Source organism: Corvus kubaryi, unplaced genomic scaffold, assembly GCF_017639235.1.
Source record: "Corvus kubaryi isolate FWS band 111438036 unplaced genomic scaffold, C.kubaryi_AGA036_p1.0 split1-37355, whole genome shotgun sequence".
Taxonomy (NCBI): Eukaryota; Metazoa; Chordata; class Aves; order Passeriformes; family Corvidae; genus Corvus; species Corvus kubaryi.
The window spans coordinates 2,840,133-2,853,346 of record NW_024582078.1 but is presented as its reverse complement, the minus strand read 5'-3'; the positions used below and the strand labels follow the sequence as shown (position 1 = coordinate 2,853,346).

At 48.7% G+C, this 13,214-nt stretch overlaps 1 protein-coding gene across 4 annotated transcripts in view; it reads left to right on the top strand.

Moving 5' to 3' along the window:
- Positions 1-12,998, top strand: part of ELK4 (ETS transcription factor ELK4) — a 17,902-nt gene extending 4,904 nt beyond the window's left edge. The window contains exons 1-5 of one of the 4 annotated variants that reach the window (XM_042013622.1): positions 10-118; positions 7,641-7,856; positions 9,173-10,102; positions 11,199-11,315; positions 12,478-12,998. In XM_042013622.1, the coding sequence (XP_041869556.1) occupies positions 7,650-7,856; positions 9,173-10,102; positions 11,199-11,315; positions 12,478-12,576 (1,353 nt within the window). In that variant the 5' untranslated portion in view covers positions 10-118; positions 7,641-7,649 and the 3' untranslated portion in view covers positions 12,577-12,998. Of the gene's footprint in view, positions 1-9; positions 119-4,346; positions 5,595-7,305; positions 7,522-7,640; positions 7,857-9,172; positions 10,103-11,198; positions 11,316-12,477 lie in introns of those variants that run through there. The other 3 variants (XM_042013624.1, XM_042013623.1, XM_042013625.1) reach the window with 3 other exon arrangements.
- Positions 12,999-13,214: the final 216 nt, after the last annotated feature.

The following is a 13,214-nucleotide window of genomic DNA, read 5'->3' as shown; positions in this document are numbered from 1 at the left end:
GCGCCCGCCCGCCCCGGGATGCGGCCCCGGCGGCCGGGCCGGGCATGAGGGACGGCGGGGGGGCCGCGCCCAGCACCGGCACCCGACGGCACCCGGGCACCGGCGGGGCTCCTCCTCGGTGAGCGGGGGCGGGGGGGTGCGGGGGGGAGCGCCGGGCCGGGGAGCGGGGGCTGCGGAGTGCGGTCGGTGTCCCCCAGCGCTGCCCCGCCTGGCGCTCTGTGCTGGAACAAGGCCCAGCGAGAGGCTGGATCCAGGGGCTGGAGGGAGCCAGGGCTTGGTTTGGATCCAGGGGCGGCTTGGTTGAGTCGCTTGGTTGTTTCGGTGCTGGGGTTGGTTGGTGGGATCCGGGAGATTTTTGGGTCCAGGGGTTGTTTGGATCCAGGGTTTGGTGGGTGGGATCCGGGAAATTTTTGGGTCTAGGGATTGGTTGTTTGGGTCCAGGGGTTGTTTGGATTCAGGGGCTGCTTGGTGGGATCCAGGGAATTTCTGGATCCAGGAGTTGGTTGGTGGGATCCTGGAGGTTTTTGGGTGCAGAGCTTTGTTGGTTGAGTCCAGCAGTTGTTCGGATCCAGGGCTTGTTGGTGGCTCCAGGGTTTGGTTATTTGGCTCCAAGGGCTGGTTGGATCCAATGGTTGCTGGGTTTTTTTTAATTCCTCACTCCACCACTATTCTTTTTTTTTTTCATCCTCCCGCACTCCCCTCTCCGAACTGGGTGGATTCCTGCCCACATCAATAGGAGAGGTGGAGGGGAAAGTATGCAAATCCTGCTTTTTATTTGCTGTGCGCTTATACACACACACACACACACACACACACACACACACACATTACCTGTGTGCCACCTCCAACACCCCCCTGTGCCCTGCCAGCATCCAGAGCTGTGCCGATTTTCAAGGAGCAGCTCCTGAGGAAGGCAGGGGTTTGCTTTGGAGGCTGCCGGCTCCAGTCGTTATTAGGATTTCTCTCCCCTCATCCCATTCCCACCAAACGCGATCCCAGTGCCTGACGCGGCGGCGTGTGCGTGATTTCGGTCGGGCTGTTTATTTTTAGGGTCTCCGCGCCTGTTTGCAGGGAATAGTTGTTCCATCGCCATGGCAACGGGGCTGAGTGTACCATAAACATTGTTCAGGAGCTGCTTTTCCAGCTGAAAGGAGACTTCCTTTTCACGATCCGGTTGGGATGGACAGAAAGCGTTTTAACCTGTGCTTTGGGATTATTCCTGCTCTCAACCGGGGATGCTTTTCCTTCCAGCAGAGGGATTGTGCCCGTGGAAGCCAATTTAATCTGCTGTTGGTAAACACTGCCCTCAGCCCATGGTGGTGGCAGATGAGGAGGAAGCGAGTGTAATCTCCTTAGGAGCTTCCAGGAAATCAGTGTTTTTACGGCTTACTCAGGAACAATCCCCAGCAGGGTCACAAACTGATCAAAGGCGTTTTGGTTTTGAAGTTTCCTATCCCCTCTGTGGGTCCTAAACCTTCCCTGCGCTCTCATATCCTGAAAAAAAAAGAGAGGTAAAAAAGGGATAATGCCCATCCAAGTGTGGAAAATCAGGGAAATTGGGTCTGTCCATAAAACTGTCGGTGTTGGGATGTCAGCCGTCCCCAGGCAGGGATGGAGGAGCAGAGTGATTGTAGCAGCTGCAGGAATTACATGGAGTGGGCTTTGAAATCCCCTTTTTTTGCCGTTTTCCATCAGGTGAAACATTAAAAGTCAGCCGTGATAACCAAAATCATATTTGATAACAAAAGGGGGGCCCCTTTGTCTCTGCATCAGGATTAAAATATCCCCAAAAAAAGCTGTTGGGCTCATCTGCTGCCAGCCTGCGTCCGCAGCCGTGAGTCCCATGGAAATCCTGATGTCATTGTTGTCCTTCATGGTTTGTTCCCGATCCTGGCTAATTCAGAAAGGCAGGGAAGGCCAGAAAATACTGAGGAAAAAATGGAAAATACGAAGAAAAAATAAATACTTCTTTCTCAGGGCTTAAAAAGCTGAAACAGTTGGTTCCTAACCTCCCAAATATTTGCTAAAACACCTTAATTTCGTCTCCAGTGACTTAATTTTTGAGCCAGGGAGACAAAATTTATTGCAACATTTGTTTTGGGTTAAGAAAAAGAGAGGCTTGGAGTGGGATTAGGCAATGAAAACTCTGGAGCAGCTCTTATCATGAGGACATCCTTCAGCATTTCCTTCCAAGGGACTTCCTGCCTCGATAACCACAGCTTCTCCTGCACAACAGGCTGATTTTCCTGCCTGGATTGGGAACAACGGTGCAGGGAATGCAGGAGCCAAGGGGAAAACAAGAATTTATTGCAGTTTGGGGTGTTTTTTCCTTATTTTTGCCTGATTTTTGTTAGTTTTGTTAGAGATGGTATGATTTGATTACTCCTTGGAGAGCTGCCAGGGGTTGGAATTTTTTAAGGGAGGTGTAGAATTCTGCATGTCTAGTTTGGATTCCTTGTTCAGTTCCTTTATTTTACACATACAAGAGGCTTTTACCTGACGTTTCACCTGTCTGTGTGCTCTGGAAAAGGACTCAGTTCCTTTCCGTGCTTCCCACCACATCAGGGTATGGAGTTTTGGGCAGCAGGTTTGTGGATTTCTGGGGTTTTTTTTGACAGTACGCTCTTTCTAAAATTAATTAAAATTGATAAAATCCTAAAAGTACCACTTCAGGTGAGTCACAGCCCTGGGAGCTGGAAAAGCTTTTGGGAAAGGTTTATTAGGAATGGGATACTGCTGATGAAATTGTTGCTTGGTTTTATTTTGATAACCACTGAACTGGATACTTCATCAGCTGTATCACACCTGCCACTACAATGAAAGGGATGGGGCACCCATTTATTTATTCATTTATTTAATTGGGCAAAGAGAGGGAAAATCCTGCTCAGACTTGGAGGTTTGTAATGTGGGCTTGGGCCTGTGACCTCCAAAAGTCTCCTTCACCCAACTCCGCTGTTTGTTTTCCTGGAACAGCCACCGAGGCCTTGTGTCCCCAGGAATATTGCACAACAGAGCAGGAGTTATTATTGTCTACGGAATTCCTCCTGCTCACACACCGTGGCCTTCCCAAAGTGCTAAAAATCCCTGGGAATGGCTTTGGGAGGTGAAGGCTGAGCAGCTCAGCGCTCGTATGCTGCAATCCCAGAGCAAGCTCTGCTCTCCTGGAATTTCCTGGAATTGAGGCCTTGATTTGCTCACCTGCACTGTGAGCTCCCCCAAACCTGTTGCTGCCTTTTATTTCAGTTTTTGTTTTGGAGCTGGGAGCTGTTTCTGTGGCTCCCTGAGTTTCCTCTTGCTCGCTGCTGCTTCCCAGGCCACCTTTTGGGGCCGTCCCCTCGCTGTGACACTGGGACAGCTGTCACCGTGCCAGTTCAGCCGTGCTGGGGATGATTTTGCTGCGTGGCTGTGACATCCTTCCTTTCCTCTGGGCCTTTGTTCCTGTGTGGGGGCCTGACAAGGCTTTTTATTCAGCCCATCTGCAGAAGTCATCAGGCTGCAGATGCTGCTGCAACAAATGGAGGTGAAAGATTATTGGAGAGTATTTGGTGTTGAGTCAAAGCACAGGAAATCTGCCAGAAGACCTCGAAGGAGGGGTTTAGGGCAGGCCTAACACCCCACATCCCGCCTTTGCTCCCTTCCCGGGGCGTGGAGAGGGGTTCTTTTGGAGCACAGAGGGTGAATATTTGGATTTATTGTGCCACAGGCAGTGCAGCTGCTGCCCACGGGGGAGACCGTGCCACTTCCTAAACTCCTCGGTGTCAGCCCTTCTTGCACCCTCACATTCCCAGGAAAAGCCGAGCCTCCGGGCTCTGTAATCCCATGGATCGCACCGAGCTGCCAGTGCCACAGGGGAGAAGTCACCGGAAAAGAGACAAATTCCCAAATCCTGGCTTTTCAGGATAAACTCAAGGCTTTGCAAAGCCCAGGCCTCCAGCAGAGCTGCAGCAGCAGGAGGAGGCTCAGGTTTGCTGTGCTCGTGTTTGGAGCTGCGCAGCCGAACCCTGCCAGCTCCTGCTGAACTCCGAGGGTCATCCGTAGGCGTCGGAGAAGATCTCAAGACAATAATAGTGCTCTATTTTAGCTCCCTCATTACAAAGCAGAGCTGCCCTCTGCCTCTAGCAACTATTTTTTCCTCCTGCTCACATGGTGCAGGAGGGGAAAGGCTCTTGCCTCTCTGCCTCATTCCCTTTTCCAGTGAGGCCTTTTCCTTTCTCCTCGGGCTCTTAGGAGGAAAAAGAGCCTTCAGCAAAAGGATGTTTTGCAGTGGTGTGTTTGTAATTATTGGTGTGTTCATCGTGGAGGAGAAGCAGTGGGGCTTAGGAGGGGTTTTGTGCTGGTGGGGAGCTGTGAGAGGAGGAGTTGGGGCCTTTTGAGGAAATTTGAAACGTTGAAATGCTGTTTACAGATCATCAGAGAACATTTCACCCTCAGTAATGTAGGGTAGGAGTGGGACAGGGGGTTCTTGAGCCACTTCTCATCCCTGTGGTGCCAAAGGTAGGGCTCAGGACAGGCAGCAGCTTCCTCCTGCCCCAGGGGCTGCAGAAAGAAAAACCTTTTCCCCGCTTTTGGTGGTTCTCAGGCAAAGAGAAGTGCTTGGCTCACCTGTGCTGGTTTTAATTTTGCATCTTCTGTGATGGTTTTTTATATTCTGCTTCTTCCTGAAGAAACAGCATTTTTTTGGATGTATTCTCATGCTGTATCAAAGCAACTTGGGTACTAAAGCTAAATGAGATGTGTTAGTTCATAACACAACATTGTCTCCTAATACACATTGGACTTTCCCAGGTAACAGCTTGCTCCTGGACTCTGAAGGGGTAAAATCCACCTGTGATCCCACTGCTTTGACCAAGGTTGTTTTCTAGCCTTCCCTTTGTATAAAATCTCCAGAAAAACTCCATATTCCCCATTTCTTTGAGGTTTCCATGAGGTTGCACTGCAGGCTCTCCATCATTGCCTGGGGATGAACGCAGTGGATATTTAATAAAGAGGAATATTCATTCTGTTATACCCAGTAAAACCCCTCCAGGAACAATCCCAGAGTACTCTCAGCTCCTGTTCTGTGACAGCCAGGGAATAAGGGAGACCTCTCCACCCTTTTAGTGTTTCTTAGACAAGGCTTTTTTCAGGCTGGGGCTGTGCAATGTGTCCTCCAAGTGACGGACAGAATCGTGACGTGCCTGAAGCTGCAAATGCCAGAAACATCAGGAGGAACTTGATCAAAATTGCACTCCAGTACAGTCTGTAACTCTGCCCCTGGCAGGAGGATCCTTCCAGCTGGAAAACAGCAGGATTTGAGCAGCGTGAACTCTTCAACAACTTTGGTAAACGCTCCTCAGAACAACTTAGCTCATCTCTGGGAAAGGTGTTTGTTTTGCTTTTTAATCTCTGGTCTCTTCCATCCTTTTGGCCACTGTGCTGTTTTACAGAACTTTGTGCTGCTCTGGCAGCTCTGTGCATCTCCAGCTGCATTCCAGCCCAGCTGTGAGCTGGGCAGCAACACTTGGCTTTGGTCAGCTTGGGATTAACAGCAAGGTGGGACTGCCTAAAGGGAGGCAGCTTCATGAAAGAACACCAGTTAAATTCTGGGATGAAAGGTGCGTGGATTTTTAGCAGGAGGGGTGAAAAAAAGAAGAGCCTTTGCCACTGTGAAATCCTGTTGCTAATCTGATTTCCACGTTGCATCAGTCAGTGCCGTTTGGTGCAGTGCTCCCGGAGTGCTGGAGATAAACGCAGCGTGGGAATAATCACTCAGCTTCGTTTCCCTGCTCTCTCTTAGCACATCTCACTGCTCCTGACAGCTCTGCAGGGTGGCAGAACCAAGTCCTCGTGCTCTCCATGCCACCACGTGTGGCTGCATCATCCCCGTGGATAACAAGGCACAGCCCCGGCGTTGCAGATCTGGGATGTCGGTGGCAAATGGCAACACCAGGCGGTCCTGGAGGAGTTTGAAGGTGTTTGCCTGGTCCCTAAATCCTGTATGGATCAGCTGGCACAGCACAGAGCAGTGTGGGAAGAGTCTGGAAGCACAGCCTCCAGTTTCTTCGAGTGCCGAGCAATTAATTTGGGCAAGCAGGGAGCTGTACGTGTGCAGTAATTAACGGGGAAAGCACCTCGGGCCAGCCTAACGAGGGGGTGTGGGTGTCCTTCATTTTGAGATTGTTCCATGTAATTGCAGCAATTTTACCTGGCTGGATCAATGTCACATCAGCGTGTGCCATGAGGCAGGGATTCTGCAGAAGGGCTGGAATGCCATGGGCTGTGCCCAGAAAGGTACCTGCCCCGGGGCGCCTCGTTTCCCTGAGAGCCCTGTGTGAGCTGTCAGCTCTAATCCTGTCCCAGGGCTCAGCCTCTCCCGTGGAGACAGTTCCCTTCCTTATATAGGGCTGGATAAGTGCTGGGCACTAATGAGATTGAAATAAAAGGCTTTGGGAGCAAAGATGAGCTGGCAGGCCCAGCTGGATCTTAAACTGAGCCCTGTGTGCACAGGGACTTCAACCAACACCAGCCTGGCTCCTGCTCCCTGAGGCTGGGCTTGATGCCTTTGTTTTGGAGCTTGGGAATAGTGTTTTGAGTATCAAGTTCATCCAGATGGAGCCCCTGGACCCCCTTTACTTAGGGGGGAAAATACAGTGATTATATGTATTTTTAGTGTAATTCACTATTCCAGAGCATTTTTCCTCTGTTTTTATTTCACAGGAAGAAGTTTAAGGTGTGTTAATTAAACAGTTCTGGACTAAGAGAATCTATAGGAGATGCTGAATTAATATTTTGTCTAGTTTAATTCACAGTGTATCTTGTACAGAACGATGAGGGTTCCGCTTAAAAATATTTGTGGGAATGCTGTTTGGTGCAGTCAGATATGGTCAAGGTAAAACATTATCTCTGCCTGGTCTGTCCTTGATGAATTTATGCATCTGCAACTTCAGTGCAGGAATCAACTGGCAGATATCAGTTCTAGAAAGTCCCAGCCTAAATCACTGACGTGGGTAAGACATGGCAGGAATTAAGAGCCGAGCAAAGGCAGTATTTGAAATAATTTAAATTTAGTTTTATGTTTACTCTCATTAAAAAAATGGGTGATACCTGGGAAAGAAAGCTTTGAAGGAGAGATTCGGGGTGATTGAGAGGGCTGCTGGTAAAGAGGCAGGAATGGAAACTGAAGGAAAATGGAGCTGATTTTGCTCTGGCATCTTCTTCTTGGAGCTTTGCAGTTCCTCGTTGTGCTGAGTTCTCTCCGAGGTGGGAGCAGGTACGGAAAGGAGGAGGTGAGGGGGTGGTTTGATTCCTACCTGGGTGTACCTGAGCTGTTTCTCACAGAGCAGCACAAGCCAGAGTGGGTGAACATGGAACAACTTAGAAACATTTTTTTGGGGGTAGTGACTCACTGCAACTTACCCAAAGTGACCTGATTTAGTTAAATGAGGCTAAATATAACCCATGTGAAAAGTACTGACATGTGGGAGGAGACGCCGGAGTTGGCACTCAGCCCCTCGGTTCTGCAGGGAACATCTTTCACGACTGGTGACTAATAATTTTTTACTCTTGCTGGCTTTGGAAATAACAATCCCTGCTCCATTTTCCCCCCCTTGTAGGGAGAGCAGGGAAATGCTCCGGGCTTAACCTGCCTTTGTGAATTGCAGCTCTCTGCTATGGACAGTGCCATCACCCTGTGGCAGTTCCTCCTCCAGCTGCTCCAAGAGCCCCAGAACAAGAATATCATCTGCTGGACCTCCAACGACGGCGAGTTCAAGCTGCTGCAGGCAGAGGAGGTGGCCAGGCTCTGGGGGATCCGCAAGAACAAGCCCAGCATGAACTATGATAAACTCAGTCGGGCGCTGCGCTACTACTACGTGAAGGTAGGGGGGAAATCCTGCTCCAATCCTCATCCCTCTCAGCAGCCTAAGGAGCTTTGTTTGCTCCTGCATTCCCTCCTCCAGGGGAGGGGTGTCACCGCTGTGTCTCTGCCAGGTCGAAGGAAGTTGTGCTGCTTTGTTTAAAGGTGCTGTTTTGGTTTTTAATTTCGTTTATCGGTGCGCTGTTTCCTCCTCGCTGGTTGTTTTGTGAGGTTCTGGTGGCTTTGTGCAAAGTGTTGTCTCGGTGTGTTTGGTGATACAAATCTGTCTCTGGATCCTAATTCCCTTTCCAAAAAGACACACCCTTGCAAGGGTTAAAATCCTCAGCACTCCAGTTAAAGCAATACTGGGAGGGGATGATGATGGAGGGGGTGACTGTTGCACCACTTTCAGCTCTTTTTGCAGCTTTCTCTATGAAGGGGCTTCAAAATAAACATTTTTCAACCCAAAGTATCTTTATTTTCTCTGTGTGTTCAGAGCTTCACCTTTAGTTTGGCCACTGTTTTCAGCCCAGCAGAGTAAGAAGCTTTTGTTTATCCAACACCTTCAGGTCTCACCTTTGTTTCCCTTTATCCCACGACTTCTCTTGTGTGAGTGGAGCAGATAAAAATAAACCCCAGTTCCTGAGGAGCCTGGAGCAGGTGGGAAGTTGCTGGTGTTCATTGCTGGGTGGCACAAATCTGCCTTGGTGCACTGAGAGATCTCAACAACAATCACGGAATGATAAATAAGGATAATCTCAAGTCCAAAGTGTGTGTGGCATTTCACTGAGGAGGAAAACAAGTTTGACAGATGCAGTTCTGTGGTATTGAAATAGCTGATTAGCCTGCATTCTGCTGACTGGTTCAGCTGCTTATTTTCCTTTATTATCATCTTATTAAGAATAAAGGTGGTTTGATTTGAAGTACGAGCTCTCAATTCTGCAATCCTGGAGAAACCCTTTAGCAAGTTCTGCTATTCAGTTACCCTTAGTGTACCCAGCTCCTTGTGGATCTTGTACCCAGAGATCCTTGATGGGAATAATGGATATTTTTAATTTAATTTAAGATGTTAAACAGGACTTCTTGGCAGTTTTTAGGCTGGTTTTAGTATGTTTAATGTCAGGTTGAGCTCACCTGTTGCAGTGTTTTGTCTGCCAGCTCTGGGAGCAGAACTGGAACACACAGGGTGTTTTTAAAACAGGGAAAAAAGAACCTTTTTTTTTTTTTTTTTTGCTGAAAGATTACAGCCTTTAATTCCTCTGCCTATTTTAGGCAGTGTTTGTAGGAAGAAAATTAATCTGAAGAAGGTCTAAATATACTTTGTCTTCTTCCCCACAGAATATCATTAAGAAGGTGAATGGGAAGAAGTTTGTGTACAAGTTCGTGTCGTACCCGGAGATCCTGAACATGGATCCGCTCGTCGTGGGCCGGATCGAGGGAGACCCCGAAATGCCCGGCTTTGGGGAGGTGACCAGCGCTCCCAAGGACGTGGAAAACTGTGGGAAGGAGAAATCCCAGTCCTGTGCTAAGTCCTCCAGCCGCAACGACTACATCCACTCAGGCCTGTACTCCTCCTTCACCCTCAACTCCCTCAACTCCTCCAGCGTGAAGCTCTTCAGGTCCATCAAGATCGAGAACCCAGCCGAGAAGCTGGCGGAGAAGAAACCTCAGGACCCCACCCCCTCTGTCATCAAGTTTGTCACCATGCCCTCCAAAAAGCCTCCCTCTGCCCCCCTGGTCTCCACCACTTCAGCAGTGGCTGTCACTTCCACGGCTTCTGCCACCCCCACCGTGTCCGCCTCGCTTCCCCTGGGCTCGGAGGAGACTCTGCAGACCCTGGAGACGCTTGTCCTGCCCAAGCTGACCGTCCCCGAAGCTCCTCCAGCACCTTTGCCAAACTTGAGCACCAGCTTCACCCCGACCCCCCCCATGTCCTCAGTCTCTCCCACCCTCCAGGTCCCCTCCACGCCCCCCTCGCCGCCCCTGAGCTCCAACCCCGACCTGGACATTGACACGGACATCGAATCCGTGGCTTCCCAGCAGCTGGAGCAGGCCCAGAGCCTCCAGCACCAATCCCCAGAGCCCAAAGAGCAGCAGGATTCAGCTGTGCTGGAGAAGGAATTTGCCAATCACCTCTCCAGATCTAAAAAACCCAAAGGGCTGGAGTTGGCTCCCACTCTGGTCATCACAGGCAGCGATCCAAGTCCTCTGGGCATCCTGAGTCCTTCTCTCCCAACTGCTTCTCTTACTCCAGCACTTTTCTCTCAGGTAACCAAATTCCTTTCCTGGTTTTTTGTTCTTGTTTTTTTTTTTTTTTTTTTTTTTTAAACTAACAATAGTGATGAAAACAGCAAGTGGAAAATGAATACTTGATTGCGTGCGGAGGTTTGAAACTCAGGATGTCACTCCCTGGTTGTTGTTTTTTAATCAAACACAAGTTTGAATCACAGTTGGTGTTAATTCACCCCAAAGTGTGCCCAGGTGCTGTTTCAGCCCTGCACACAGGGCTGGCATGTGGAGGCAGAACCCAAACCAGCCCCAGCAGGATCTTTGTAAATTGCCAGGGGGATACTGAATTATTCCAGAAACCCTAAATCCTTCAGCTGGGCCTGAAAATCCTTCAAAAACAGAGACCCACAGAGGTGTCTGTTCAGCTTTTTTCACTCAGTCAGTAGCATTTAGTTAAAGCCAAAGTCTTGTGAGCGAGCAGCAATAAGAGCAGCTGCTTAATTTGGTTGTTATCTTTGTGTGGGAAAGGAGAGCTTTCATGTCTCATGGAAAACTTGGAAGAGAACTGAATCCAGCAGGGCTGTTAAATCATTCTGTATCTGTGTAATCTCTCCCCTGCAATAAATCGGAATTAGAGTGAAACCGTGGGGAAGCTGCTGGTTGAAAACTGAAATGGCTGAAGGCAGGGTGGGGAAAAAAAACCCAACAAAATCCAAGTGGAGTTGTTCTTTTGGCACCCTGGGAAGTGCTTGGCTGGTGAACCTGGAATATTCAGGAGCTGGATGGAAATTCCTTTTGTTGCTGCTGGCATTGTCAGTGGCACCAGGAGCAGGTGTGTACCCACTGTTTTTCCTTTTTAAATCCATAATCCCACTTTTCCAGGTGCTGGATTGGAGGAGGAGCTGCCCTGCTGTGGGTTCCAGCAGGATTTGGGAAAAGAGGGCTTGGATTGCTCAGCGAGGGGAGGGAGGGAGAGCCGGATGGGGCTGGCAGGGAGGAGGAGGAGCAGGAGGAAGGAGGGGATGGGGAGTTCCTGAAATCTGTGGCAGCTGAGGGTGTTGTGGCTGGAATTCCACGGGGAAGGCTGGAATTCCATGGGAAAGGCTCTCACAGCTGCTTTCTCCTGTATTTTCAGACTCCCATCCTGCTGACTCCCAGCCCTCTGCTCTCCAGCATCCACTTCTGGAGCACCCTGAGCCCGGTGGCTCCTCTCAGCCCTGCCAGGTTGCAAGGTGCTAACACCCTCTTCCAGGTGAGTCCCAGGGTTCTTTCTCCAGGGATTTCCAGGGATCAGTTTATCCCAAAAAATCTGCTGTGGAAATAAAACACGAGTTGTTGTTTTCTACCCCCATGTTAGCTTTTGAGAGCGTTAATTTTAGTGTTTGCCCGGTTTTATTTAAGGATATTTTAAATGTTGGTGTTTCAGGAATGTTTGAAGTTAACTGTGGCACAGGCTGCTGGTAGAGAGATTCTTTTTTCTTTTTTAGGTCTGTTCTTCCTGTAAAAATTTCCTCCCTATAACTGTTTTGGTCTGGTTTTTCCTGAATTTTGAATATCTCCACTCTATTGATTGTTCTAATCGTTCCTGCTGAAAAAATATTAATTAATCTCACAACTGGTGAGGAGGAAGAATGTGTGTTTGATCTCTGTGATGATGTGTGGCACAGGTTTTGATGATTTTTATGGAAGAAATCCATAAAATTCACCTCTGTGAGGGTGGGGGAGGCCCTGGCACAGGTTGCCCAGAGAAGCTGTGGCTGCCTCTGAATCCTTGGAAGTGTCCAAGGCCAGGGTTTTTTTACTATATAGGACAAAAATCCCCTGTATTTAAAAAAAAAAACAACCCTCCTTTAGTTGTAATTCTCATGTTTTTCCCTCACCTTCCACTCTGGCACTGGAATTACCACATCTGCTGCCTGGGGTTGCTGAGGCAAAGGGTAAAATTTAATCAATTGAATTCATTTTTACTTGATTTCATTGAAATTAAAGAATTTAATTAAATCTTCTGGGTTGGGACCTGTCATCTCCATGGAGATGAAGGAAATTCCTCATCTGCACCATGAGGATGGGGAATAAACAAGGAGGGCAGAAATGACACTGGATATTTTACCCTGGAAAGAGCTGATAATTAACTGAGGGATGATTTAGACCCTGTTTTCCCCACAACCTGGATTAAATCACTTATTAATGAGGATGTGGGGCAGTGCTCAGCTCAGGGGTCACTGAGACACTGCTTGGCATTAAAAAGTTAATTAAAACTGGCGAGCCAAGAGGATTCTTTGAAGCCTGGGGTGGTTTTGCTTTGTTTTGTTGTTGCGTTTGGGGTTTTTTTTTCCCTCCTTTGTGCATAGATATGGGAGGAACAGTGAATTAAAAGTGGATTTTTGCCTGATGATTCTTCTTTTGTCTCTTAGTTTCCATCAGTGCTGAACAGTCACGGCCCATTTACCCTGTCTGGACTGGATGGACCCTCCACCCCCGGCCCCTTTTCCCCCGATCTCCAGAAGACATAGCACATGGAATTGCTGGGAAAGGACACAGTGGCAAGCAAGGCAAAGATAGGACACTTCTGTTGAACCACCTTTTTTAAAAACGAGCAGTTTGTAATTCCACAGAGGTTCTCAACGATCGTAGTTGTTGCCATTCCCGAATCAAAAAATGCCTTTTTTTTGCAAAAATCCCCCCCCTTTTTTTGGAAGAACCCAGGTTGGGAATGTATATGCAAACGCCTTAATAGGAGCTGCAGCTCCAGTCTCTTCTCCTCCTTGGTTTGGAAGATTTTCCCCGTGTCCAAAAGGAATTTTGGGTGGTGTTGCAGCACCTGAGTCTGCACTGACTGCAGCAAACAGCACCAGAGGAGGCTTTTCTCTGTGACTCTTGGAAAAAAAACAAAAACAAAACCCTCTGTTCTTCTGCTTCCTGTGCTTGGCAAGGAGAACCCCGAATCCTGATGGAAGCTGGCATTCCAGGAAATGCTTGGGAAAGGGGTGTGTGCTCTCAGCTCCGCCCCGCGGGCACCACAACTCGTGCAGTGACAAAAGCAGCCGGGGCTTTTCTGCTGGCGTTGTCTTTTCTTCTTCTTTTGTTATTTTTTTCTTTCAGGGAGACATTTTTCCAAGGATTTTATTTCAAATTTGTGTCCAGGACAATT